The sequence below is a fragment of the Stenella coeruleoalba genome, assembly GCF_951394435.1.
Source record: "Stenella coeruleoalba genome assembly, chromosome: 1".
Lineage (NCBI taxonomy): Eukaryota > Metazoa > Chordata > Mammalia > Artiodactyla > Delphinidae > Stenella > Stenella coeruleoalba.
Genome location: NC_137169.1, coordinates 107645333 through 107672189, shown reverse-complemented (window position 1 = coordinate 107672189; position 26857 = coordinate 107645333). Strand labels below are relative to the sequence as shown.

Sequence of the window (26857 nt, the reverse complement as noted above, 5' to 3'; positions counted from 1 at the left end):
CTCAGCTTCAATTTTTTTTTTAATCCTTAATTTGGTGTCATCTCTGCCCTACTTTCCTCACAGGGTTAATTCTTAAGATCAAAATAAGTAATGTATGTAAAAGCTATTAATAGCAAACAAGAATATGCTATTTAAAAACTGTAATGGGGGGCTTCCCTGGTGGTGCAGTGGTTGAGAGTCCACCTGCCGATGCAGGGGACACGGGTTCGTGCCCCGGTCCGGGAAGATCCCACGTGCCGCGGAGCGGCTGGGCCCGTGAGCCATGGCCGCTGAGCCTGCGCGTCCGGAGCCTGTGCTCCGCAACGGGAGAGGCCACAACAGTGAGAGGCCCGCATACCGCAAAACAAAACAAAACAAACAAACAAAAACTGTAGTGGGTCATCAAAATATATTAATATTATTACAATGGAACTAAATGGTTGCGATGAATTTGGCAGATGTGTGCATGGGTTAGGTACCATTTTATTCAGTCATTCATTATGCAAACAATTTTTGCATTTATATTGTGTGCAGAGTGCTAGGGAGATAACAGTGAACAAGTCAAGGCCCTGCCCCTATGGGGCTTATATTCTACTCAGGGAGAGAGATAATAACACAGTAAATGAGACAAATAATGAGACTGTGCTAATTGTAGTGAAAGAAGCAAATAGAGGGACATGATAGGGAGTAGTTCCATTGGAAGGGGTGCTTTTGAGACAGAGTGGCCAGTAAAGAGCTCTCAGAGGAGCTGACATTTGAAAAAAATTTTAAGGAAGAGAACTAGTGTTTTTTTAGGCAGAAGGACTAGGAAGGGCAAAGGTCTTGAGGTAGGAAAGAGGTTGGTGTGTTTGAAGAACAGAAACGAAGTCTGTGTGGCTGCTTCTGGGCAACATAAAGTGGGAGACGTGCATGGGTCAGATGATGAAGGGGAAGAAGTTTGGATTTTTATTTTGAGAGTGACGAGAAGCTTGGATGGCTTTATGTGTGTGTGTGCGTGTGTGTGTGTGTGTGTGTGTGTGTAAAGTTTTTTTATTTATTTGGCTGTGCTGGGTCTTAGTTGCATCCCATGGGATCTTCATTGCTGCATGCGGGATCTTAGTTGCCGCATGCAGGATCAAGTTCCCTGACTAGGGATCGAACCCACACCCCCTGCGTTGGCAGCTCAGAGTCTTAACCACTGGATCACCAGGGAAGTCCCTTCGATGGTTTTAAGTAGGCAAGTAACGTGAAGTGCTCTAAGGATTCCATCTGCTGAGTGGGGAAGAGGAGAAGCAGGGGGAGCTCTCCAGGGTCCTAAGGGACTTCGAAAAGGGAGGTCTGTGGGACAACCACTGGCTGTTGCTGTGGTTGGTCCTGGGGCTACAGCTGGTAACTTATTGTCTCCCTGCTCCATTATCTACTCTAAATTCCACTCTCCCTCTCTTCTGGAGATCAGTCCACTGTCACCTCTGCTGGTCTTGATGGCTTACTGGGTGGTGTAACCCACACCCTTATTCTTGAGGAGGTCTGAGCCCTGATACCCTCACCCTTCACAGGCTGGGCCGTGCTTGTCATTCATGTCACAGTTAGGCCACAGAGTGCCAAGAGGTGCCCAAATGGATACCTGAGTTCCACACATATTCCTGTCCCATGTAGTAGCAGTTCTACCTCCTTTTGCTGATGAGGCTCAGTATCCCTGAGGCCCCACTCAAAGCTGCAGCCTTGGGGAGTGACATGCATGATATAACTTATATATGTATGTATTATGTATATGTATTTTAAAATATTTATTTATTTATCTGGCTGCGACGGGTCTTAGTTGCGGCATGTGGAATCTTTGGCTGCAGCATCTTTTTTTTTTTTTTTTTTTTTTCAGTTGCGGCATGCGGGATCTAATTCCCTGACCAGGGATCGAACCCGGGCCCCCTGCTTTAGAAGCGTGGAGTCTTAACTACTGGACCACCAGGGAAGTCCCTAATGTATTTTTAAAATGTCACTCTGGCTGTTGTGTGGAACCTGGATGGAAAGGGAGTGAGAGTGGAAGCAGGGAGACGCAGGGGTTCCTGTGGTGGTTCAGGTGAGAGATGGTGGTTGGGGCCAAGGAGGTGGCCATGGAAATACTTCTTCTTGCTAGACTACAAACTCCAGGAAGGCTCGGAGCTGTCTCTTTTGTGTAACTTATATTCCAAGCTTCTAGAACAGTGCCTGGCGCATAGGAGGTCCTCAAAAAATATTAGTTGGATCAATGAGTGAATAGTTACTTTCTGGAGTCAGACTGGAATCAGGTTTAGGATAAATAAAAGTGTAAGCTCTTCTAAAAAAAAAAAAAAGCTGCAACTTTGTGTGTCTCCCAGTATATGGGCTACAGCAGTATTCCTAGGGGGTGGAGCATATTGTCTCCAGAACAAAGAGGTCCACCAGGGATTGTGTTTCCTTCTTTGTGGATGCAAGATGCAGCAATTTGCCTTTTCTTTAGATGGGTGTCCTAGCTTACCCCTACCACTGGACCCCAAGTGACTTTACTGAAGGGGCAGTTCCCTGAATGTTCCTAGAGTTTATATCTCACCCTCCTGAGTGCTTGTGTCTTACCAAGGCTTTAAGGTGCTAGCCACCTTTTGCTCAGTCTCCTGAAACAGCATAATGTCATTGATGCAATGGATCGATGTGATATTCTGCGGGATGTCGAGATGGTCTAGATCTTTTCTGAATATATCACGACATAGATTTGGAGAGTTACCACAGCCTGGGGAAAAAACTAAATGAATGTTGTTCAGTCCACATGAATGCTGTTTCTGATCCTCTTTCCTGATTGGGATAAAGAGGAATGCATTTGCTAAATCAGTGGCCACATATCATGTACTTGAAGTCATATTTATATGCTCTAGCAATGAGACCACGTCCAGCGTGGTGGCTGCAATCGGGGTGGAGTTGAACTGGCAACAGTCTACAGTCATTCTCCAGGATCTATCTGTTTTCTGCAGGACCCAGACTGGTGAATTAGACAGAGGTATGGTAGCGACCACCATCCCTGCATCCTTAAGATCCTAAAGAGCGGCACTGATTTTTATCTTCCGTCCAAAATGGGGTATTGTTTTTTATTTACCATCTTGTCTGGGGAGCAGAGGAGTGGGGAGAGGTGCACAGTTTTGGAGGTTTCCATTTGTCCTTCTCCACTGTGAAAGCTCTTATCACATAAACCAATAACCCAATGTGGCGGCTTCGCCAACTGCCAAATATAGCAATCCCAGCTACACGTTCAGGGACTGGGGCAACGACCACTAGGTGGGGCCATGGACCCAGTGGACCCCCTTTAAGCTGACTTCAGCCAGGACTCCATTTTGACCTGGCCCATGTCCCATCACTCTAATGGGGGTCCACAATGACATTTTAGGTCTCTGAATATCAGTATCATTTCAGAGCCTGTGTCCTGCCGGATATTCCCCCCCAACCTCCTAGTTTACAGTCACCCAAGTAAAATGGCTGTGAGTCCCTTTGCAAGAAGGACTGGTAGAATTATTACAGTGTATACTTGCTGTGACATTGCAGGCTCCTTTCTCCTGGGGACTTGGACACTTTTTCATTCAATAGATTTCAAGTCTGAAAGCAGTTTCAGGTCTTTGAACTGGACAAGGGATTATGACTTTTTTATAAAGTGTTTATTTTATTTTATTTTTTGTGGTACGTGGGCCTCTCACTGTCGTGGCCTCTCCCGTTGCAGAGCACAGGCTCCGGACGCGCAGGCCCAGTGGCCACGGCTCACAGGCCCAGCTGCTCCGCGGCACGTGGGATCCTCCCGGACCGGGGCACGAACCTGCGTCCCCTGCATCGGCAGGCGGACTCTCAACCACTGCGCCACCAGGGAAGCCCTATAAAGTGTTTTAAAAAAAATATATTTAGCTGTGGTAAAAAACATAAAATTTATCATCTTAACCATTTTTAACTGTACAGTTGAGTAGTGTTAAGCATATTCACAATGTTGTGCAACCCAGCTCCAGAAATTTTTCATTTTGCAATATTGAAACTGCATCCATTAAAAAAAAACCCATTTCCCCCTCCCTGCAGCCCCTGGAAACCACCATTCTACTTCCTGTTTATATGACTTTGACTATTTTAGATACTTCATATAAGCGGGAGCATACAGTATTTGTCTTTTTGTGACTGGCTTTCTTAGCAGTCCTCAAGGTTCATCCATGGTGTAGTATAGGACAGGATTTCCTTCCTTTTTTAAGGTTGAATAATATTCCATTGCATGTATATACTACATTTTGTTTATCCATTCATCCTTTGGTGAACACTTGAGTTACTTCCACCTCTGGCCCACTGTTAATAATGCTGCTATGAACATGGATGTGCCAATATCTCTTTAAGATCCTGCTTTCATTCTTTTGGATATATACCAGGAGTGGGATTGCTGGATCATATGGTAATTCTATTTTTATTTTTTTGAGGAACTACCATATTGTTTTCTATAGTGGCTGCACCATTTTACACTCCCACCAACAGTGCACAAGGGTTCCAATTTCTCCACATCAAGGGATCATGATTTTTTCTTATTGGGGCAACAATGTTCAGCTCCCTGTTCACCTAGTCTTGCATTCTTTTTTTTTTTTTTTTTTTTTTTTGCGGTACACGGGCCTCTCACTGTTGTGGCCTCCCCCCGCTGTGGAGCACAGGCTCCGGACGCGCAGGCCCAGCGGCCATGGCTCACGGGCCCAGCCGCTCCGCGCACGTGGGATCTTCCCGGACCGGGGCACGAACCCGCGTCCCCTGCATCAGCAGGCGGACCCCCAACCACTGCGCCACCAGGGAAGCCCTCTTGCATTCTTTTTATATATTAAACAATGCCCATCTATTTTGTCCCTAGGGATATCGTGTTCCATTAACCAACTCAGATCTCTGTGGGTTAAGCCCCCTTGCTTGGCCCTTCAATCTTGCTGTTCATTAAGATAATTGTGACCCCCTGGTTCCTACTGTTGCCACTTGGCCTCAACTGATGGAGATGGGGAGGGGGGTTTGATTATCTCCATTGCTATCAATGATCCCAGCTCTGTGATTGCCTCTCCTGCTCTGCAGAGACGAGCCACCACTGAACTCAGTGATGCTGGTGCCCCTCTAGTGGCTGTGGTGAATGGTTTGTCTTCTGAACCTTCCATGAAATATAATCCTTTGGTGGGTCTTCAGGCCTCAAATAATAGATCCATTCCACTATGTCCACTCCCTAAGCTTTTTAATCCTTTCCTCCACCGTCTGATGTGGCAATTCCAGCATTCCAACTTTGCTCAGTGTGGGACATCACTTTTTCCAGGCTTCTAGGAGCACTCTAAGAACACATTGGAAACAACTCTGGTGTCCTTGCTGAAATGTAAACCCTATATCCCAAGAGAGTGCCCCTAAATTAATAAACTCTTTCTTATCCAGTTTTATATTCTGGTACCCTTGATCAAGCACACTCAAAATCTAATCCATGGGGCTTCCCTGGTGGCGCAGTGGTTGAGAGTCCGCCTGCCGATGCAGGGGACACGGGTTCGTGCCCCGGTCTGGGAAGATCCCATATGCCGCGGAGCGGCTGGGCCCATGAGCCATGGCCGTTGAGCCTGCGCATCCGGAGCCTGTGCTCCGCAATGGGAGAGGCCACAGCGGTGAGGGCCCCGCGTACCGCAAAAAAAAAAAAAAAAAAAAAAAAAATCTAATCCATGGCATCCTCTCCTGCTCCTGCTGTTACATGCTGGGTGTTAGTTCCTTTTCTTCCTTCTGAGGTCCAACATGTTCTCAGCTGAATTGTGCTGTGACTTAGCACCAGTTATCATCCTGGCAGCCAGAAAAGGAGATGGGGTCAGATCCTGACCTCTGCCACCTTCTAGGGAGGGGCCTTTACTGGGGATAGGTGATGCTAGCTCTTAACGGGGAGGGGTGGATCACTTTTGTATGGGAAACCAAAATCTTCAGGGACATCTACCATCCGAGGATACCGAATGTCCCCACTCCATGTGTCAGGGTTCCAGTACAGGTTTTCTCAACTAGGGCCCTGGCCCTGGCACAACAGATCTACCCTGTCCTGAAGGTTCTAGTTTCCTGCCTCAGGTGAAAGTTTGTCTTTGAAGTTCTGCATCTCTACTAGTTTCTGAGTTGGGTCTTCATTCTTTACTGCTCTCTTAACAGCAGGAGAGAAGGACCTCCTTGTAAGCTACCAAAGAAGACTCAGGCTTTCACACTTAATTTCAATTGGTTGGTAATTGCTTTTTCTTGTCTCCCCATAAGATGCCAAAGCAGTTTAGTAACAATCAGCCAATTTTCATGTCCTTGTATGAGTCATTTCCCTATACTTTTCAAATACCTGAATCATTTCACTGGCAGGAGGGTCTCCTCCATCAGATCATTCTCCTGAATTACCACTGGTGAAAGTTTTTCTGGCTGGAGACTGTTCCTGTCTCTCTATTATTTTTCCAATAAATTTTGCTTGCAAACTGAATGGTTCCTTCTTTGGTTCCTTTCTCTTGCAAAAATACCTTATCATTTACAGCTAAGAAAAGCTTACTGGTACTTTCAACATTCTGCCTGGAAATCTCCTTAGCTACCTCCAATAAGCTCATTAGGTACATTTTCTATCTTCCAAAGTACCATAGGTGACAGTTTCATAAATTATTCCACAACTATTTAACACAAGGTAACCCTTTCTCCAGCGTCCAATGGTAATTTCCTCCCCGATCATCCAGCCTCTACTAATAGTCTCTTGGCTGCCCTTCTAGCCTCTGTTTACTGCCTGGTCCCAATGCCAGTGTCCTGTGTTTTGGGTTTTAAGTATTGCAGTTTCCTACTTTAGTGTTTCAGTTTCTACTGCTGAATAACAAACCACTCTCAAACTTAGTGGCTTAAGACAACAATGATTTATTAATTTCTCACAATACTGTGGGCTGACTGGATGGTTGGTCTTTGGTCTTGCACGTTGTGCTGCATTTAGCTTGCGTTTGCCCAGAGGCTCAGATGTTTGGGATGGTTTCGCGCGGTTTCAATGCCTCTTTCCCCACATGGTCTCATATCCCAAAGATGCTCGGCCAGGTTTCTTACTTGCAGCTAAATTTTAAGAGGGCCAGAGAGGACACTGTGAGACCTCTTAGGGCCTAAACTCTGGAACTTATACAATTGCACGTTCTACTGGTCAAAGCAAGTCACAAGGCAAACCCAGATTCAGACAGCACTTGGAGAAATAGCAATGCCTCTTGAGTGGGAGAAGTAAACTCACAATGCAAGAGCATGGATGGAGGTTGATTCATTGAGGGCCATTATTTAAGGATCTACCACACTTAAATTTAAGGTGCCTGTTAAAATGGAATACTATTCAGCCATAAAAAAGGATAAAATTTTGCCATTTGCAGCAACATGGATGGATTTGGAAGGCATTACGCTAAGTGAAATAAGTCAGACAGAGAAAGACAAATACTGTACGATATCACTTATATGTGGAATCTGAAAAAATATAACAAACTAGAGAATATAACAAAATAAGCAGCAGACTCACAGATACAGAGAACAAAGTAGTGGTTACCAGTGGAGGGGGATATAGGAGTGGGGGAGTGGGAGGTACAAACTATTGGGTGTAAGATAGGCTCAAGGATGTTGTATTGTACAACATGGGAAATATAGCCAATATTTTGTTATGACTGTGAATGGAGTATAACCTTTAAAATTGTATTAAAAGAAGTTAATACATCCTAAGAGTTCTCATCACAAGAAAAAAAAAAAAGATGCCTGTTAGACACCCAAGTAAAGATGCCAAATAGGTACTTAGCTGTAAGTGCCTTGATCCCAGAGCCGGGGGTTAGGCCAGGGAAGGAAATTGGGAATCATCAACATACAGACATGATGCTATGTGAATCATCCTGCCCTGCGGGTTCCTGGTTGCTGCGGCAGTGGACTGTGGAGGAGTCAGGGTGCCAGCAGGGTGCAGCGCTCTGAACGAGGCTGGGTAAAGGCTGGGGGAAGAAGGACATTCTGCTCTTGCGGCGGCTCCAAGTCCACTCCCCCACTCGGGTGTAGAGGATTCCACTAGCCCTCTCCTTCCACCTCCCTCCTTGACAGAGCCACAGGCGTTAGGGATGAGGTTAGGACAACTGGTCTGCACACAGAGGATATAGGACAGGCAACCATTCCACTGCCTTGTTTTGCCACCTAAAGAAAGGAACCCAGTAAAACGGGGAACGAGCCACATTGCCCCGCTTAATCTTCTTTCTGTTGCGCTGCATTTGCTGCCAGGTAGGACAAATTTGCAAAAGCAACTACATTCTCATTGTTACCACTTGTGGCCATTTCCTCTCATTCTTCATCTAGAAGACAGTTTAGGCATCATCCTCAAATGTCCGACAACACTTTGTCAACCCAAAACTGATTACCCTTATTTTAGATTTTTCTGTGTTTCTTAGGAGGAAGGGGCTGTTTGCTGTCATGGTTTTACTATATGGAAGAGGAAAAGCAAGAATGAGGTTGAGTCTAGTATTTTTGAAAGAAAGAGGTGATTTCAGAGCTATTCCAAACCAGCAGGAAAGACAGGGGAGATAAATCCAACTTGTCCAAAGGAGAAAGCAAAGAGGAGGAGGGAATAAGTCGGAGGCTGTGATGCAGATCAACAGTTCTATGTTACCTGCTCTTCTCTAAGTTACTCTTCTCTGTATTGTCTTTACGAAAATGAAAACTGCCTATGTCCCTCCTTTCTGTAGCTGCATCAGCCTCTCCCACCTGATAACGTAGGAAGAGCAGGGAATCTGTATTCTCCAATTCTCCCCAACCTTAACGCAGTTCTCTCCATACTCGTTAACTCTCCAAGATCTTATTTTTAAGCTGGTTTTGCTAATTTTTGCATTCTCCTCAAGGCTGCTTTCAAGCCCAGGCTGGGGTTGGGGTTGGGGCCGGAGCCGGGGTGAGGCAAGTACAAGAGTTTCTGGCTCCATCTCCCGTTTCCTGAGCTGAGCTGGGCTGTACTAATTGACCTCGAGGGTCTCAGCTGTGCTAAGTTGTATGTTTGTTAGATCTCGTTAGGATTGTAATTAGTGCAGAGAATCTAGGTCAGAGGCAACTGGTTGGATTGATGGTCTCAGGGGGCATGAATAAAGGCCGGGAATAGCAAACAGGTTCCTCGTTCTTGGGTGGGGCAGGGAATGGTGGGACTTGTGTCAAACACACAGACAAATAGACACAGGGTCACGTGCAGAGAGGTGCTCAAAAACTGTTAGCGTGTGTGTGTCTTAGGGTGTGTGTGTGTGTGTGTGTGTGTGTGGTGTGTGTGTGTGGTGTGTGTGTGTGTGTGTGTGTGTGTGTGTGTGTGTGTGTGTGTGTGTGTGTGTGGTGTGTTCGCTCCCACATTTACTCGGGTTTCTTTTCAACCTCTCCATATATGGTGTGGCTCTAGAGCAGCCTGGGGATTGGCTGCTGTTGTTGGGAGACTCGGAGGTAGGAAGAAAGCAGAAAAAAGAACGAACCCAGCAAGGGGAGGGAGTGTCAAGGGGAGGGGCTGTAGCTGAGCTTTGAGGGTTGCAGAATGGGGCTGGGTGCCCTTGCCTGTAAGGTTTAGAAAGGGGAGAGATTCTTCGGGGCTGCTTTTTGTGTGTAATGAGGTAGAGCTTACTGTTCGCAGAGGGTCTGGGAGAGGGCAGGGAAGGAGGCAAAGCTATTTCCCTAGGGTCGGCACGGCATTGGTTTGTGACGGTTGGAGCGGGAGTTAGAAAAACTTGTTTTTTTTTTCCTTTTCTTTTCACCCTAAACAACCTACAGCTATGCTGTGGAAATAGCATGCAAATTAATTCATCAGCTTTCCAGGTCAACACCTCAGATATTCTTCCTAATGGAGGCCAGTCAGGACTGTACCGCACTCTGTTCCCCAAACCTCTACAAGTTAATGGGGGAAGAACAGGAAAAGTTGAGGAAAATGTCATTGAAATAGGAAATGGCATTTAGTTCTTTACCTGTCTCTGCCCCTCGCCCCATGTCAACTCTGTGTGTACTGGATTTCCTCATCTCCCTTGCCTGGGGCCTCCCAAAAGATTCTCCCTTTTCCAGTTCATTTGTGTAAGAAAAGAATATAGCAAAGATGTTGGAAGAGAGGAAAGGAGGAAGAAAAATACACATCCTGAGAAACGTCTATCAGCAACTGTGTAGTAAGCAGGTTGCCCCGCACCCCTACTCAATCCACCCATTTGCCCCAGAACACGTGACTGGGAGGAAGTAAGGGAAATATTTCAGGTAAAGAAACTGGAGTGATGCAGTGAGGGAAGACGGATCTGGGAGGAGGGAAAAGCTAGAGTTCCAGCATCATTATCCTCCAGCCACAGTGCCGGTGCTCATGCTTCCTTAACAGAGATCACGCTAGCAGCCCACCACCAGCGTACGCTCTTAAGCTGTTTTTCTAGCGGGGAGCCTGGCTTTGTGCTAAGCTCTGAAATTCTTGAAGACAGGAGATCAAGCTTTCTCCCTTCTTTCTATCTCTGGCCTTTAGCCCAGTACCTGGTATTCTCTCTCCTTGAAGAAAGGCTTATGGGCACAGTCTGTGGACTGGATCAACTCGTGTACCAGAACACAGTGACAGTAACCCCATCCCCTAAGCCTCATTCTAACTGTACTCCTACCACCTGAGCTACTGTTAATAGCCCACTGAGTCAAACTAATAATAGCAGCAGCTGCCCCAGCAGCTATTTACCAGCTGGCAGGCATTTTCCATACATTGTCTTTACACTTCCACTTTGCAGATGAGAAAACTGACACTTGGAAAGCCTGTGCCTTGCCCAGGGTCTCATAACTAAAAAGTCAGAATTTGAACCCAGATCTGTCTGGTTCCAAAGCTGGCCTCATCTTACCACCTTGTGGCCTGGTTTTGGTGCCTTAAGACTGCAGGAGCCCAGCGCCCAACCCTTAGTCTCCCGGGGTCCCTGATCTTTCTTTTCTGCTTCCCCTCACCTTTCTCCTCTCCGGTGTCTCCCTCCATCCTCTAGCTCCCCTGGGAGCCACAGATAATTGGCATGTTGGGATATACATGTCATTCTTGCTTTTGTCTTTTTCTTCATTATGTGGGAGCGACAAGGAAAAGAAAGAGAGAAAAAGGAAAATGCTGGTAAAATAAATTAATACAAAAATGCAGACTTACATATAGAAAGTAAATATTTTAACCTAGGCTTTCAATATTTGTGACAACGGGTAGCTCTGCTGACCCTGCTTAGAGTTTATGTGAGCAAAACTTGTTTGGAGGATAGGAAGTCTGGAGACCCAGGCTCCCTCCCCTCCTACCCCAGGAGACTCTGGGAATGACATGTAGGTGGCACTCTGGTGTACTCTCCTCACTCAAGGATACATGTGATTTAGTTATCTACAGGATAAATCTAGGGGAAATCTTCATGACTGTGACTGGTGGGGACCGAAAGAGCATGAGAATCTCTCTTCCCTACAGATGTTCAACTTGGATGGATTCCCCCATCTTGCTTACGGGGGTTATGGAGTAATGTCAGAGCAGAAGAGTGGCAATTGAGGGTCTGTGTTTTGCCCAAAGGATTTTCCTTGTTTCCCTCCTACCCCACCTTCCTGAATGTCACACGAGGGCAGCATTGTGGCCAGGACGTACGCACAGTTTGTCCCCATTTTCTCCTCTTCTCCCCTCTCACCCTTAGGTGAACTCTAGGTTTTGGCTCTTGGAGGTGAGAGGGGACCTAGGGAAGGGGATCAGGAAGCAAGGGGTCTACAGTTGACCCTTGAACAACGTAAGTTTGAACTGCGCAGATCCACTTACATGCAGATATTTTCCAATAAACCCTACAGTACTACACAGTCTGCAGTTGGTTGAGCCCTCAGGTGCAGAGGAACCATGGATATGGAGGGCTGACTGTTAATTTACAGGTGGATTAACCCTCGCACTTTTCAAGGGTCAACTGTACTTCAAAGTGTTTTTTTTTAACCCTTCATTACTTGATTCACGGGACTGTCCCCTTCTTTCCAAAAATCATTCATATGTCGCCTTCTTCTTCTCTGGACACTATCACTGTTATTAAACCTGATCTTAGAAACTTCAGAGGGAAGAAGCAATCAAAATGAGCTGTGTAGTCTCTACCGCAGACAAGAATGTCGGGGAGTCTGGCAGCTGCAGAGGTGGTCAGGAGGGTGGTGGTGTGAGCATAAAGATGTTTTTCTAAAGCTGGGGCTTGATTAGTGTTGGAAGTAAGGTTCGAGGAAGGAGAGGGAGAGGCTACAGGAAACCCTAGCTTGGCCGAAAGAGGAACCTGGGCATATATTTGGCTTTCCCCTTCATCCTACCCAGCTTGCATCACAAATCAGTTTCCGTTTTAGTTTGGTTCTTCCGTGGGGTTGACTGTCCCCGGTTCCCCTGTGCTAGGCGCCCCTAGCCAAATGACCAAATCCATCCCATCCGTCCAGGGCTGTATCTCTGAATCAGTGTTGGGAAGGGTGTGAGAGAGGAAGGGAAGAAACACCTCATACAAGAAAGCCAGGCAGCGTGATCGCAATCAGAGGCTGCTAGGCGTGAGAAGCCAGTGCCCGGCGGCGGGGCTGGGGGTGTTTTAATCGCACAAACCCTCCTCGGGACTGGGATAAATTTCACTTGTGTGTGCGTGGACAGGTGGCACTGGCTCCCACATCTCTTGAGCTAGGGCTGAGTGGCTGAAATTTCACCCTCAGATTGAAAACTTGGAATGGGACACAAGAGACGGCCCACACCTCCCCCTCTAAACTTAGGAGCCCAGATACATCTTTGGGAGCAGCAGGATATTCCTCACCACACCTCAGAGGGGTGGTGCGTGTAATACGGTCAGACTGTGCCTCCGTCACCCTCTCTCTCTTCATACAGGTGAAAGCTTCTTAATACTGCTGTAGGGGTCACCTCCTCCCCAGATCTGAGGCAATTTAGGTCTCAGAGAGATAGATGGGGGGAAAGGAGTTTGGGAAATAAGGGCTGTAGGAGGGTCGGGCAGCAGCAAGAGCAACGAATTTGATCGTGTTTTTGTTTTCTTTTTTGACTGAGGTAAATAAAAAAGCTGTATCCTGCAACACTTGGAGATAAGAGTCTGTCCACCCCACACGTTCCAGACTCTGTCACCTTCCTCTACATCAGGCTCTTCCGATACTGGCTATGCTGGCTGGGCTGTCTGAGGTGGGAGTCGGGGGTCTGCAGGTCCATCTGTCTGTACAGGTCCCTCAGCTCCCTGACTTCCTGGAGCACCCTCTTCGCCTGGCTCCAATTTGATGACGCCTCTCCCAGCAGCCGCTCTGTCTCCAGCAGCAGCTGTTCTGACTCAGAATCGGGAGGAGACCGAGGGGGGTCCTTGGCCTTTCGCTTCCCGTCTCCCAGTCCCTGAACCTCTGCCAGCAGCTCCTGAGTCTTCTCCAGTTTCCTTGCTACCAGGTCCTGGATCCGGGACAGCTGCCCCGGGTGGGGTGGGATGGGGGTCGGGGGGTCCTGGGCCTGCAGTTGGAGGGTGCGGGCTGCGGCAGTGTCCCGCTGAGACAGGATCTCCTCCAGGGAGGCACAGCGGCCTTTTTCTGCGGGGCTCAACTTCTTGGGTGCCTGGGGGGTGTAGGTGGCCCCTCTGTCTGGCTTTTCCCAAAGTCGGGGAAGGCCGCTTGCCCGGTCCGAGGAGGGCTGGATGCGGTCTGAGTCTGCTCTCCGCCGGCTGCCTGCCAGCTGGGCCACAGACTTGTCCAGGTCGACTCGAAAGCTCTCAGCACAGGAGGTTGGTTCCTCAGGGGAAGGGTCTTCCTCCTGGATCAGGTCCAAGGTCAGCATGCCATCCGAGGTAGAGGTTGAAGCCTGCAGAGGGAGAAGGAGGGAATGAAGGGGGTAGATTGTCGTTAGTGAGCATTTCAGGACTGACTGCCTGAAAGAGAAGCAAGCTGTGGTCATTTCCCTCCTCAACGTGCCTTCCTGAATGAGAAGACCCCACTCCTGACACAGCCCTCTGACTTTGTTTCCTATTGCTTATTCCTTTGATAGTGACTTAAACTTCTTTCTTTCTTTTATTTTTCTGTGACTTAAAGTAATTTCTCCTGGGGGACTTCCGTGGTGGTCCAGTGGGTAAGATTCCGCGCTCCCAATGCAGGGGGTCTGGGTTCGATCCCTGGTCAGGGAACTAGATCCTGCATGCATGCCGCAACTAAGAGGCAGCATGCCGCAACTAAAGACCCTGCGTGCCGTAACTAAGACGCGGCACAGCCAAACCAAGTTAGCAAATAAATAAATATTTTTTTAAAATACCAATTTATAAAAAAAAATAATTTCTCCTGCTTGTTTCCCGTATTTTCCACTTTACTACGAGCTTCCTGAAGAGTGTCTTTTTCCTCTGTATTGTGGACTCTAAGCATCAGTTGGGTTTGACACATACAGGATGCCTGGCATGGCAGGGTAACTGTCCTTTTCCATCTGTATTCTCTGAGCCACACACCTCAACCCCCTCTGCTATTTGGACCTCAGAACTTCTTGCCTTAAAATAAAACTTGTTCTATTTCCAGAATACTGTAATTAAAAAAAAAGTGATAATGGTATTCAGCACCTTATATGTATTGATACATATGTTGTTTCAATCACTCCTCACAGCAACCGTTCAAGTGGGCATGATTACTGCCCCACTTTACAGTTGGAGGCGGGCAGCTTCAGAGTACACTGCAAAGCTAGGTTCCAATCCAGTTCTGTCTGATTCCAAAGCCCATGTTCTTTCTTTCTTTTTTTTAAAAATTAATTAATTTTATTTTATTTATTTTAGTTTTGGCTGTGTTAGGTCTTTGTTGCTGTGTGCGGGCTTTCTCTAGTTGTGGCGAGCGGGGCCTACTCTTCGTTGTGGTGCACAGGTTTCTACTGTGGTGGCTTCTCTTGTTGGAAGCATGGGCTCTAGGTGCATGGGCTTCAGTAGTTGTGGCATGCGGCTCAGTAGTTGTGGCTCGCGGGCTCTAGAGTGCAGGCTCAGTAGTTGTGGCGCATGGGCTTAGCTGCTCCACGGCATGCGGGATCTTCCCAGACCAGGGCTCGGACCCGTGTCTTCTGCATTGGCTGGCGGATTCTTAACCACTGCGCCACCAGGGAGGCCCCCATGCTCTTTCTACTATACCCGAGTGCCTCTTTCCCTAGACACTTAGCGCTCAGACAAATGAAAGAAAATCCTTGTTCCTCTAAGTGCCTGTGATACATAATGCTGTTATCCGTCAGGACAGCTAGCCACCAGACAGTAGCTTATGTTGCCTTGTACTGTGTTCATCTCTTCTACTTTTCACTTCCCTTGTGGGTATATCTCATTTTCCCCAAAGGATGATACATTTATTGAGGGCAGGACTTTCAAATTCACAGTAGGTGCTGACTAAATATTTTTGGTTTGGAGGAATCAAGAAAGGGAACAGGGTGGAGGGACTTCCCTAGCCTTTGACCTTGGTACACAAATGCCTCTGGTGGGCTGTCTGAGATACAGTCCTGTCTGAGATGAACTGACGTGGAGTTGGCCCTTCAGCAATTTTTACTTTCTTTCTTTTTTTTTTTTTTTGCGGTACGCGGGCCTCTCACTGTTGTGGCCTCTCCCATTGCGGAGCACAGGCTCCGGACGCGCAGGCTCAGCGGCCATGGCTCACGGGCCCAGCCGCTCCGCGGCATGTGGGATCTTCCTGGACCGGGGCACGAACCCGTGTCCCCTGCATCGGCAGGTGGACTCTCAACCACTGCGCCACCAGGGAAGTCCAATTTTTACTTTCTTATAGTCTTACATACCACAGCCATTAGGTGTCCCCGAGTTGGGGGGCGGCGGGAGTGCTGGATTTTTGCCCTGTCTCGAGTTGGGTGTGCGAGATAGCTGTCCTCCTCAACGGTGACCTGAAGAGATGCACTGTGAGTCATGGGTGCTATTTGGAGACTCTGTCCCAACCCAGCTTCCCCTGAGGCCTGAACATGCCTGGACTGGGAATAATCCCACCTCATGAACAATTTCTGAGCAAATCCAAGGGCAAGGGATGTATTGGACATGAAGGGGCTCCTTAAGCTGGCCCAGGGCTGGCCCATGCATCAGAAAGTGGGGAAAGAGAAGTTGGCAGAAAAGACTTAGAAGTCAGAAGGAGAATAGGGTTTCAAAAGGGAAATAAAGAGCAGAGCTGGTAGGGAGCTAGTAAATGGGGCCCACACCATCCTCTTCCCTCTTCAGTGAGTCATTCTGCTCCCTCTGCCTCAGCGTCCCCTTCCCCACAATAAACCTCCTGACCTCATCCAAGATGCGGTTCTTGGCGCGGGTGATGGCGGAGTTGAGGGCGTTGATCCATGATTCCTTCTCTTCCGGACTCACTGCCAGGAAGATCAAGTTGGGTGCCTGTGAGGAGAAGATTCTTGTTTCAGTCAGGGTTTTACATTTGGCCTCACCTTGACAGTGAAGAAGTAAGAAATTATAATCTCATTCTCTTAGACCCAGCTCTTGGAAGGAGAGAGATTCTACTTCTGGAGTCATCCGTAACTAAAGGAAATCAGCCTCTATTCCTGCAAAATGCCACTGCTTGGAGGCTGTTTTAGAAACGACCAATGAGGAGCTTAGAAGGGTACCAGATATTAATACGGCACTGGAGATAATTAGAGGAGGTTTGGGGAAGGACAGGTACTAAAATAAAGATCTTTAAATGTTTGAAGAAATAGAATTTGACAGGAATGGCTTCCCTGGGTTTCCTCAGACAAGAGAAATTAGATTCAGAATTTCAACCGCCTATCACAGTACAGGGAAAAGTGGCTGTCTCCCAAGAGGGGTGTGTTTGTGTATTTGTGTGTGTGTGTGTGTGTGTGTGTTAGAGAGAGAGAGACAGAGACAGAGAGAGGGAGAGAGATATGATCTTTGTGGCTGGACAGTTTAAAGGCTGGCTTGCCTGGAAGGAAGGAAGTGGCCATGATATTCTCAGGTTAAATAATAAAAGCTGGCAGGAGAGCAATAATTCAGGGCCTCTGAGCCAAGAGAGCTGAGAGAGAGATCCTGAAGGGGCAGGTGCTCTCCTCTGCTCCCCACACCCCTGACCTGGTCGATGTTCCGGTGGCCCAGGCGGCAGGCGGAGCGTACCGTGTTCCCAGGCTGTTTGGAGTGGGCAAGAGTGAACTTGCTATGATTCTTCTTGCTCCTGCTCTTGGATTTCCGGAGCTCTTCACACTTCTCATAGTCACTCAGGTCAAACACCTCTTGAACATTTTTCTCATCTTTTACCTAGGGGAGGGTTGGAGGTGAGGTGCTGAGGATAAAATTACTTAGTCCCTTCTCCCAAATTGTTAGTTACTGACCAGTCTTGGGAACCAGAAGAAGCCTGAGAGGGGAGGGATGACAGGTTACAGAAAGGCTGTCCTACCCAAGGCCCACAGAGGCCTGACAGTGGGGGGCAGCCCCCCATGTCCTGATTCCTCGGGTGGGTTTCCATTTAAACCCCTTGTCCCCACTCCCCTCAGCCAAGCTACCATTTCCAGAGCCCCAGTAGGTCTCTCTTCACTGTGACTCCCACTTTGTTCTTCAAAGGACATGGTTACAGGACTAACAGTTTAATCCTATCATCCTGAAGTAAGCAAGACCCGGATGGCCCTTGATTGTCCAGAGGGAGGAGGTAAAGGCAGGGTCAATATCAGGGGATGTCTGGAGGGAACGAAGGGCTGCCTCCGCCCTCCCCTGTCCTATGTTTATGCTGTTGCCTTCTTATCCATCCCATTATCCCCTGGCTCCTTCCTTAAATATATACTATTATGAAGAGACTGATCTATCTCCTTCTTTTCAGAAGCTTCAGCACCATAGGAACAGCAGCCCCTGTGTTCAGTTTGTTGAGTTTGTTCAGACAGGGTGAAAAACACACCTGTAGTTCCTACCTCTCCTTCTTCCTTCCAAGGTACCGTGACAACCCAACCTAGCTCCTGTGGGCTTGAGAAGCCACTTAATTATCCACTGCTCTCTAGGCAAAGATGCATTTATACTCTCCCTGGAGGACTACTTGGAAAAAAGCGTTCTGCTACCTGTTTCCATGATTCCAGTTTGAGCCCTTACTGCCAGGAAGTTCTTCCTTGTGTCTAAACTGAGCCCCTCCTGCTTGTAGAATCCATCTTGCACCCGGTTCCACTCTCAGCATTTCTAGCCATCATTTGGCTCTTAACTCTCTTGTTGAATGTCTAATCAGAGACCACAGTTCCGTCTACATCCTCCAACCCCAACCAGCCTTTTATGAGTGCCACAAAGCAAATTCTACTAACATTTCTGCCAAGGTCCGTTTTAAACTTCTCAGGGTTTTTTCTCCTCTCCCCTAAGGTATTCCCATAGCCCTAATCCTCTGAAGCTGTGATTTGGCTTGCAAGAGGAAAGAAGTCTTCATCACTGGCCTGGATGGAGCAGCCTGTGATTAGAAAACCCTTTCACCCTCTGCTACTTGCGCCTGGGACTGGAAGACCCTGTGGAATGAGCTGTTCAGGTTTTCCTGGGATGAGAGATGAAAACCACCAGCACTTGTCTTGTTAAAACTAAACAGTCAAAAGTAGCCTCATATGTTCCTTGGAAGACATCTACCCTCTCTGACTGGAAGTATTTCACAAAAGAGTCCCCACATCTCAAGCTCTGAAATAGGAATTGTGTGCCTGGAGGTGACTTCATTAATCCACCTGGTTCTCTCTTCCATCCCCCAGCCGATCTCTGCTCTTGTATCTGCCTATCCTTCTGACTTGGCACTGGACCCAGGGGGCTGACACAGACTCATTGAGGTGAATGGCTGCTCATACACCCACCTTGCTTTGTTTCCACGTGACCCGGCTCCTCCAGGGCTCTCCCCTATCCTGGGCTCCCGGGTTTTGGACTAGGAAGTGACCAGAAGCCTTGAAGGCTGTAGGTGAAAGTGGACAAGATGCTGGCAAGGGGTGTCCCAGAACAATTCCCAGAAACATGGAAGCAGGGATGCTGGGTGATGCATCACTCCTCTTCCCCTCCTTCCTCAGAGCTGAGGCTATCAGCAGAGGCCAGAAATCTTGGAGAGGAAAGTGCTGGGTGTGTATATGTAGCCAGGGGAAAAGAGTTACTTGTTCTGTTTTCCTTAGGGGAGGGGAGGAGAGGGGAACGGAAGGGGAGGGGAACAGAGGGGAAGGGAAGGGAAAGGGAGATATTCTGGCTTGGACACGACTGATAAGGAGCTCTGGGGAGCAGAAGACATTGACAGAGGTTAGCCCCTCATAAGGCAGGGGTAGAAGATGGGGTAAAGCAGTGAAACAAGCATACTCCAGTGCCCAGGGAAGATGGACAACTCCAAGACCCTAGTTCTCCACTGTATTGTTTCTGCCCATCTAATTCCCACAGTCTCATTTATAATTACCACCCACAAAAGTCAACCCTTTCCCCTGATTCTTTCTCCTTAGCCCACAGAAAGGAATTTTTCCCATGCTTGCCAAAAAAAGATGCCTTGAACTCAATTTCCTCTACCATGAGGTCTCCCTAAGGTCTAGTTTCTGTTCCTATACATCAGCTCCATGATCATAAGGTGCCCTTTGACTAAGAATGAAGAAAACGATTATTAACAACAAATACAGAAGGATTTCTTTGGTGGGGGCAGTTGCAAAAAAATACTGGCGCAAATTCTAGGGGAGAGGGTTAGGGATTTCCTGCATTAACATATAAATTACTGGGACTTCCCTGGTGGTCCAGAGGGTAAGACTCCTAGCTTCCCAGTGCAGGCGCTGGGGTTCAATCCCTGGTCAGGGAACTAGATCCCGTGTACATGCTGCAACTAAGAGTCCGCATGCCACAACTAAAGATCCCACAGGACGCAACGAAGATCCTGCGTGCCGCAACCAAGACCCAGTGCAGCCAAAATAAATAAATAAATAAAATTTAAAAAGCCCATGTAAATTACAAACATCATACTATATTAAAAAGAATCTTGACTCTGTTGGCTCTGGAGCTTTTGGGAAGTGGACAGAATAAAGCCTATAGTCCTTGATCAGTTTCACCTTTAACCTAGGCCTTTGTAGCGTGGAAACTGGCCCCAAAGAAGAGTACTACCAATAGGCTTATTCCCTATTTTCCTATGCCTTTCTCAGCAGTGGGCAGTTGGCCCCATGATCGGTCAGATGCTCCTGACTCACAGGATACCAGACATCCTAAGCTGCGGTCATTCCATCCTTTCCCCTGTCTCAGTACCCCTTCCTCCACAAACAAGGGTCAACTACGCTCTTTTGCCCCCTGACTCTGTTCTTTGAACAAATACAAACAAGAAAAAGATGTCTTGTTCCTTCTACCCTTTCCCTGATCACATGTTTTCCCCACTGACGTGTGGGAAGTTCTCCCTGATTGCTACTAGAGTTTCCTGCCATTATGGAGTTCAGGGAAGACAGGAGATACACTTTGACACTTGCCTAAGAAAAAAAAAAGCCAAAAACCACCCCCTGGAAAGCCCACACATTGTGGAAAAACCTTGGGTAGGATTTGGGGTTGGGCAGAGGTGACCCTTAAAAATAAATTCTCCTGTCAAAGTGTTTTCTCACCTCACTCCATCACCAAGTTCTCAGTGTAAACAGCAAGGTTTAAATACCCTTATGAGGGATCTCTTTGGCCCTGGCACAGCTTAGTTCTTTCTTAGCTGCCTCAGTAGACGTCCTGTTCAGATGAATACTTTCTCTAGGACTGCGCATGTGTCTATTTCAATACCATAAAAGGATTTATTTACCTAAATATAGTCTAGGCAGAAAGCAGAAGAGGTTAGAACTCAGGGAGGACTTCGCAGTTAGCCCTGGGTGAGGGGGCGGGTGGAGGGTCATCCTACTAGGGGAACTCAGGACAGTCTCCTAGGCGATGCTGACACAGTCAAAGAGGTAGGGACTGGAATGACTTCTAACCTACAGAGGGGCAATTTCAGTTTCTCAATATTACTATGTGTCATTTATCCCAAGAATTAGAGATAACAGAGAGAGTAATCTGGATTCAATATGTGGGCTCAGGTTCTGACCCAATGTGGACTGTGGTTTTCATTTTAACTATAGCCCCAAAGACACAGACACACAGGGATTCATAACTCCATTCTCCCTTCTGCTATAACTGGTGGGGGGCAGCTGGGCAGGAAGGAATGGAGAATGAGTTCCCTGCTTCTTTGTTTTTCAGTGGAGTGGGGATGGGGAACAGAGAACATGTTGGTTAGGGACACTGCCTTCAACAGAAACCACTGCCACTTACAAATACTCTACCTGAGGTCATGTGAGACTGACCCTGGGTTGTATGTGTGTTTTCTGTGATTCAGGGCAGCTGCACTACTGATATGACTTGTATATGTCCCTGTGAGAGACAGGAAAGGGGAGGCTAGCTGGGTTGGGATGGGGAGGGCAGGAAGGAGTGGAGAATAAGCTGAACAGTGTTTCAGCAGCAACAGCAAAGAAAAAATAATCCTACGGTCAGCTAGAGGCCAGGATAGGGTGGGGGCCAGCAGGGGACACTTAAAACTTTTGGGACATTCTTGGGAGGGAGTTATCATGGTTGTCAGAAAGGTATTTCCAAAGAAAAATTTTTAAATAAGATGCAAACTCAACTTCTAATTCTAACTCCAGTCTCCTCATTAAAGGGTGACCTTTCTCTGCAGATAAGATGGGGGTAGAGACCAACCAGACCGCTGAACTAGCTTTTGGAACAAAATGAGGAATGAGGTAAGGGGGAGATGAGAAGTAGATAAGACCCCTGCGGAGAGACAAAGTGGGGACTATGAGAAAACAGGGATAGTTAGCGGCAAAGGGCACCTACCTCTTTTTCGGAGATGTAGAGCTGGTCCCCTTTCAGCACCACGTAGCGGTTTTTCCAAATCTCCCTGAAAATCCCTTTCCCGCAGAATTTCCGGACCCAGCCGACCTTCTCAGGCGGTGCAGACTGATGATTTCCATCCTGAGGCCCCTGCCCCCCGAGCCAGATGAGAACCACACGATTAGGTGATTACAGCTTTTTCCTCCTCCCGTTCCGTCCCCAGCGCCCTCCTCAGTCCCCGGTCCCCTCCTTCCCGCGTCCGCCCCGCCGCAGCTGGAGTCTGGGAGACCCGCGTTCGCTCCCCACTTCTTCAAAGCCTTTCACTCCAAGGAACTCGCTTCCCCATCGCTCCCCTCCCCCTTCTCCCAAATAAACAACTGGAACTGCCAGTGGAAGGGGTGAGGGCCGGGCTGGAGCCGAGGGGTGGCCTTCGGGTCTCCGCCGAGCCCCCCGCCCCCTCCCCCAGCCTCCCTCCTCGCCGCGCCGGGATTAACGGCATTTTATTTTATTTCTCATTGTCTTCTCGCCGCTGCAGAGCGCGATGCCGGCGGCCGCCAGCCGCCCGAGGAAGGGGAGGCCGGGGGTCGGGTAGAAACTCAGCCAAGTTAACCCCCAGCCCAAGTAAACAAACAAAAGCCCCCGCCGGTGCCTCGTCGTGGGGCCCAGCGCGCCGAGGCCGAGGCTAAGGGGACCGGCCATCGGGCCACGGGCCGGAAGGAGGGGGCTGGCGCGGGGCGTCCCCGGCCCCCAACCCGGCCGCCCGCGGCCCCGACGGGGCTGGGGTCCTCGGGGCACAAAGTCAGCGGCGGGCACGGGGCGGGCGGGCGCACTCACCCGCTTGGTGGAATTGTTCTTCTTCATCATTCCGGGCGGGCGGGCGGACGCGGGCGCCGAGGGGCGGCCCCGCGTCGGGGGCCGAGGCCGCTTCGAGGGGGCTCCTGCCCAGGGGGAGGGTGCGGAGAGGCCCCCGGCGCCGCCGCCGCCGCTCCTCCCTCCCTCCCTCTCCCCTTCTTTGTAGCTCCGGTTACACTAAAGGCCGGCCTCCCTCGCGCTCGCACACACACGCACGCCCGCTCCCCGCCCCTCGGCGCCCTCCATCCCGGCGCCCACGCGGCCCGGGCCCCCGAAAGCTCCCCCGCCGCCCGCCCGCCCGGCCCGGCCCGGCCGCTCCCCCGGCCCGGCGCGCTGTGGGCGGCCCAGCCCGCGCCCCGCAGCTCCATCCACCCGCCCGCTGACGTTGCGAGTTCAGAATAAAGGGCGAATCGCCGAGCCGGAGAGAGTGCGCTCCCTCCACCCCCCTCCTTTGTTTCTGACTCACTGAGGGTGAAGAAGACAGACCTAAACCCCGCCGGAGAACGGCGTCTGGAGGGGCCGGGAGTCCGAGACTCCCACAGACCGCCGGAGCGAGAGGTGGAGCCAGAAAAGACAGCCCGGGCCGACCTGCCGAGAGAGACGGCAGGGGCGGATGGAGCGGATGATAGAGAGACAGGGAGGTTTATGAAAACCGGCGATAACCTAGATCGGGATCCTCTCCCCCTCAAAGCCAAAACAAAAACAAGAACGTGAGCTGGGAGGGCGCGTTACCCAGGACTGGCAACTGGAATTCACACTCCCTAGGTGGTACTGATAGTGGTCTGGGCAGGTCAACCGTTGGGGAAAAGTTTTATGGAGGGTACCGATGTGAAGGGCGACTCCGTGGAAGAGAAGTTAATATTAATACACATTTCTTCCAGTTTACAAAGCCTCAGGCCTTATTTGAGCCTCAGGAGAATAACCCTAAGTACGAGGTACATATTATGATCTCCATTGCACAGAGAGAAAAGTGAGATTCAGAATGGCTGAGGGATTTGCAGACACACTGTAAGTGCTGGCAGGAATAGAACTGTCTGTCTCCAGAGCCCTGGTCTGTTAGACCAAGTGGCTTTACAGACAAGCTCCAGGTGAGGCTTAAACTTCCTACTACCTGGTATCTCTCCCTGATGCACTGACACGTAAAAATTCCATCCTGTCTACCGCAATGCCCAGAGGATGCCCTAGCTGGGGAAGGCTCTGCTGATCACCCCTAAGCCAGATCTGCCTCAGAGCCCAGACACCAGCATCTTGGTAACTTCATTTTTCTCCCAGTACCCATTTAACAGGAAGAGGAAAGTCAAGACACCTAGGTTTGGGTACTAGTTTCATCACTGCCCCGTGGTCTTTGGTCAAGTCACTGAATTTCTTTGGGCCTCAGTTCCTCTACATATTAAGTAGTGACTGCCAATTCCATCAACAAGGAAAGATAGGGCAATATATGAGATAACCCATGAAAGTCCTTTAAAAATACAATATTGCCCTCTAGGGCTAATTACTAAATAATAATGAGCTAACGAACACATTGCCTGGCATATGGTAGGCAGACAGTAACTTCAAAATGAATACAAATCCCTGGCACAGAGAAGCAGGGAAAAGAAAGAACCCCTTTTTTCAGGGATGTCTCAAGATAGAAGAAAATGTTGGCCAAATTAAGGAGTGGAGTGGTCTTGGCTTTTTCTGGTATCTGTCAAATAAAGGAGGGGGCTTCTCTCTTTTCTGAGGCCCCCTTTTCCCCTAATCCAATAATATTCCTCTTAACCTCTTTTCATTTACCATACTAATTAATTCCTGTATTTTAGACTCATATAGAAATGTACCCTTTCAAAATGCTCTCATATATCATTTCTTTAACTCTTTAGTGCCACCTTGTGAGGTATATATCAATAGAATAAATATTATTCCCACTTGGAAAATGAGGAAACAGGGCATGGCAAATCAACGGACTTGCCCAAGTTTACACAGCAAGTTACTGGCTAAATAGATTAGAATCCAGGTTTTCTGACTCCACTCTGTTTAGGTTTCATACACACACACACACACACACACACACACACACACACACACACACACACTCCCCTTCCCACCATCTCTATTTCCCACCCTCTCTATTTAACAAGTGATTTAAAAAGAATGAGAAAATCCAGGGTATCTTCATAAGTAAGGAAGCAAAATGTCCCATCATACTGGTAAGAACACTACCCTGTTTGATCTTTTGAGGGCTTGCTTGCCAGGTAGATAGGAGTGGTTTGGACTCTTAGTTTAAATAGATTCTGGTTTATGGGGAAAAAAGTAATTCATGACTTGCCCCATCTTCCTTTCGTCAGCAAATACTTGAATATGTCCTGTATGCAAGGTACTAGGGTCCTATGTGCTATATCAGGCAGGAGCTGGAGCTTTGTGGAATATCAGGCAGAGGGACTCCTAAGAAATCAAAACCCTCCAAAGTAATTTTCAGATTCCAGAACAGATGCATGTGGGCTGGAGAACCTTCCCTGCCTATTTGCTCCTGGAGATGTTACATAAATCTCTGGTTTTCTCTCTCATTAACCTGCACCGCTGCACTGCCTCATCTTATCATCCTGCCCCTACCTTCCCTTACTTTGTCTCCCTTTGTCTTGCTACTCATCCCTCTTCCCATAAGCCATACTCCTCCCCTGTCCTGTTCTTCAAGCTTTACTTCTCTCTACCAGGTGAACCTTGTGGCACCTGACTTGGGTTCTATGAACTGAGACTATTTCTGAAGACCAACTCGAAAGTGAGAAATCTCAGAGTAACAACTTATGGGTTCCATTTCTCATTTTCACAGCACTGTCTCCTCAGTGAGCTTGACATTATCGCACACACAAACCACAAAAATAACTCAGATAACTCAATGTCCTTCTTTGGTGGAGATAAGATACTGGTGGGGGGAGCTTCCCTGGTTGCGCAGTGGTTGAGAGACCGCCTGCCGATGCAGGGGACACGGGTTCGTGCCCCGGTCCGCGAAGATCCCACATGCCGCGGAGCGGTTGGGTCCGTGAGCCATGGTCGCTGAGCCTGCGTGTGCGGAGCCTGTGCTCCACAACGGGAGAGGCCACAACAGTGAGAGGCCCGCGTACCGCAAAAAAAAAAAAAAGATACTGGGGGTACTCATGGTGGGGTTACCTCCCTAACTGCATCACCATGGATAAGACACAACTGTCAGTAGCTTTATTCTTAAATTGACTATTTTATAAGTAACTCCACTTAAGCGACGAAGAAGTGAGCCATCAGAGATAAGGATTTTGAATTGCTGCCTGCATATTTACTGGGCAAAAACTGTTATCCAAACAGTTGTTTACCTAAAAACAAGCACCTTGGCTTTTGTAGAGTAAATGGGACATAGAGGTTTTGACTAGGCACTTCAATCTCTGGAAGAGAGGTCATTAAAAGCATGAGACCTTAATTAGGGCTTCCCTGGTGGCGCCATGGTTGAGAGTTCGCCTGCCGATGCAGGGGACACGGGTTTGTGTCCCGGTCCGGGAGGATCCCACATGCCGCCTGCGCGTCCAAAGCCTGTGCTCCGCAACGGGAGAGGCCACAACAGTGAGAGGCCCGCGTACCGCAAAAAAATTAAAAAGAAGCATGAGACCGTAATTACAATGACGTTTTTAGGGACTTCCCTAGTGGTCCAGTGGTTAAGAGTCCACGCTGCCACGGGAGGGGAGCCCTGGTCAGGGAACTAAGATCCCACATGCCGCGCGGTGTGGCCAAAAGATTGAAAAAAAAAATGTTTTTAAAGGGAAAAAATAAAGGACCGGTAATAATGTAATCAGCTCTGTAAATCTTAAATAAAAATATGAATCTTTGATCCTTAATAAAGAAATGCCAACTTCTGGCATAAAACATCCTGAAGGTAAGGCTCATTTCTTAGACTTAAAAAAATTTTTTTTTTGGCTGCACTGCATGGCATGCGGGATCGTAGTTCCCTGACCAGGGCCCCCTGCAGTGGAAGCAAGGAGTCATAACCACTGGACCACCAGGCAAGTCCCTAGACTTCTTGATATTGTTAGCTGAGTAGGCACAATGGAAGCAGGTGAATAATGAGGAGAATGATATTAGAAAAATCTCTGTTCTTATTCCAGAGCTATCTTGCCAAGAGAAAGGCAAGCACAGGTAATCCTGCTTGGAGGAAGGAGGTTTCTGTTTATTTGAAAAGACTATGTAACTTGTAAAACGCTGCATTTAAAACTTGTCTCCCCTAGCCTTAAAAGTAAGGCTGCCTTACTTTTTTTATTATTAAAAAAAAAACAACCAAAACAGAACTTATTAGATCTTAGCTCTTAGCTGTAATATAGACAAAA

General features: G+C 48.3%; 1 protein-coding gene across 4 annotated transcripts; it reads right to left on the bottom strand.

Moving 5' to 3' along the window:
• Nucleotides 1–12669: 12669 nt before the first annotated feature.
• On the bottom strand, nt 12670–22851 carry PLEKHO1 (pleckstrin homology domain containing O1). Of its 4 annotated transcripts, none has more exons than XM_079930723.1 (6): nt 22518–22851; nt 21687–21833; nt 16968–17150; nt 16176–16280; nt 15692–15793; nt 12671–13753 (listed from the first exon to the last, which is right to left on the bottom strand). In XM_079930723.1, exons 1-6 carry the CDS (start codon nt 22545–22547, stop codon nt 13049–13051), a joined length of 1272 nt encoding a protein of 423 aa, XP_079786849.1. In that variant the 5' UTR covers nt 22548–22851; the 3' UTR covers nt 12671–13048. The 4 variants fall into 4 exon arrangements, with proteins under 4 accessions (XP_079786851.1, XP_079786849.1, XP_079786852.1 ...); XM_079930724.1 differs by having other exon boundaries at nt 12675–13753; nt 17010–17150; XM_079930725.1 differs by lacking the exon at nt 16968–17150 and having other exon boundaries at nt 12670–13753.
• Nucleotides 22852–26857: the final 4006 nt, after the last annotated feature.

Excerpts from the sequence above, each read along its gene's own strand:
- PLEKHO1 (XM_079930723.1), bottom strand. The coding sequence starts at position 22,547 with ATGATGAAGAAGAACAATTCCACCAAGCGG. Across the intron at positions 21,834-22,517 it reads AGAACAATTCCACCAAGCGG|GGGCCTCAGGATGGAAATCA; the intron begins GTGAGTGCGCCC and ends CTCGGGGGGCAG. Across the intron at positions 16,281-16,967 it reads GCCACCGGAACATCGACCAG|GCACCCAACTTGATCTTCCT; the intron begins GTCAGGGGTGTG and ends TTCTCCTCACAG.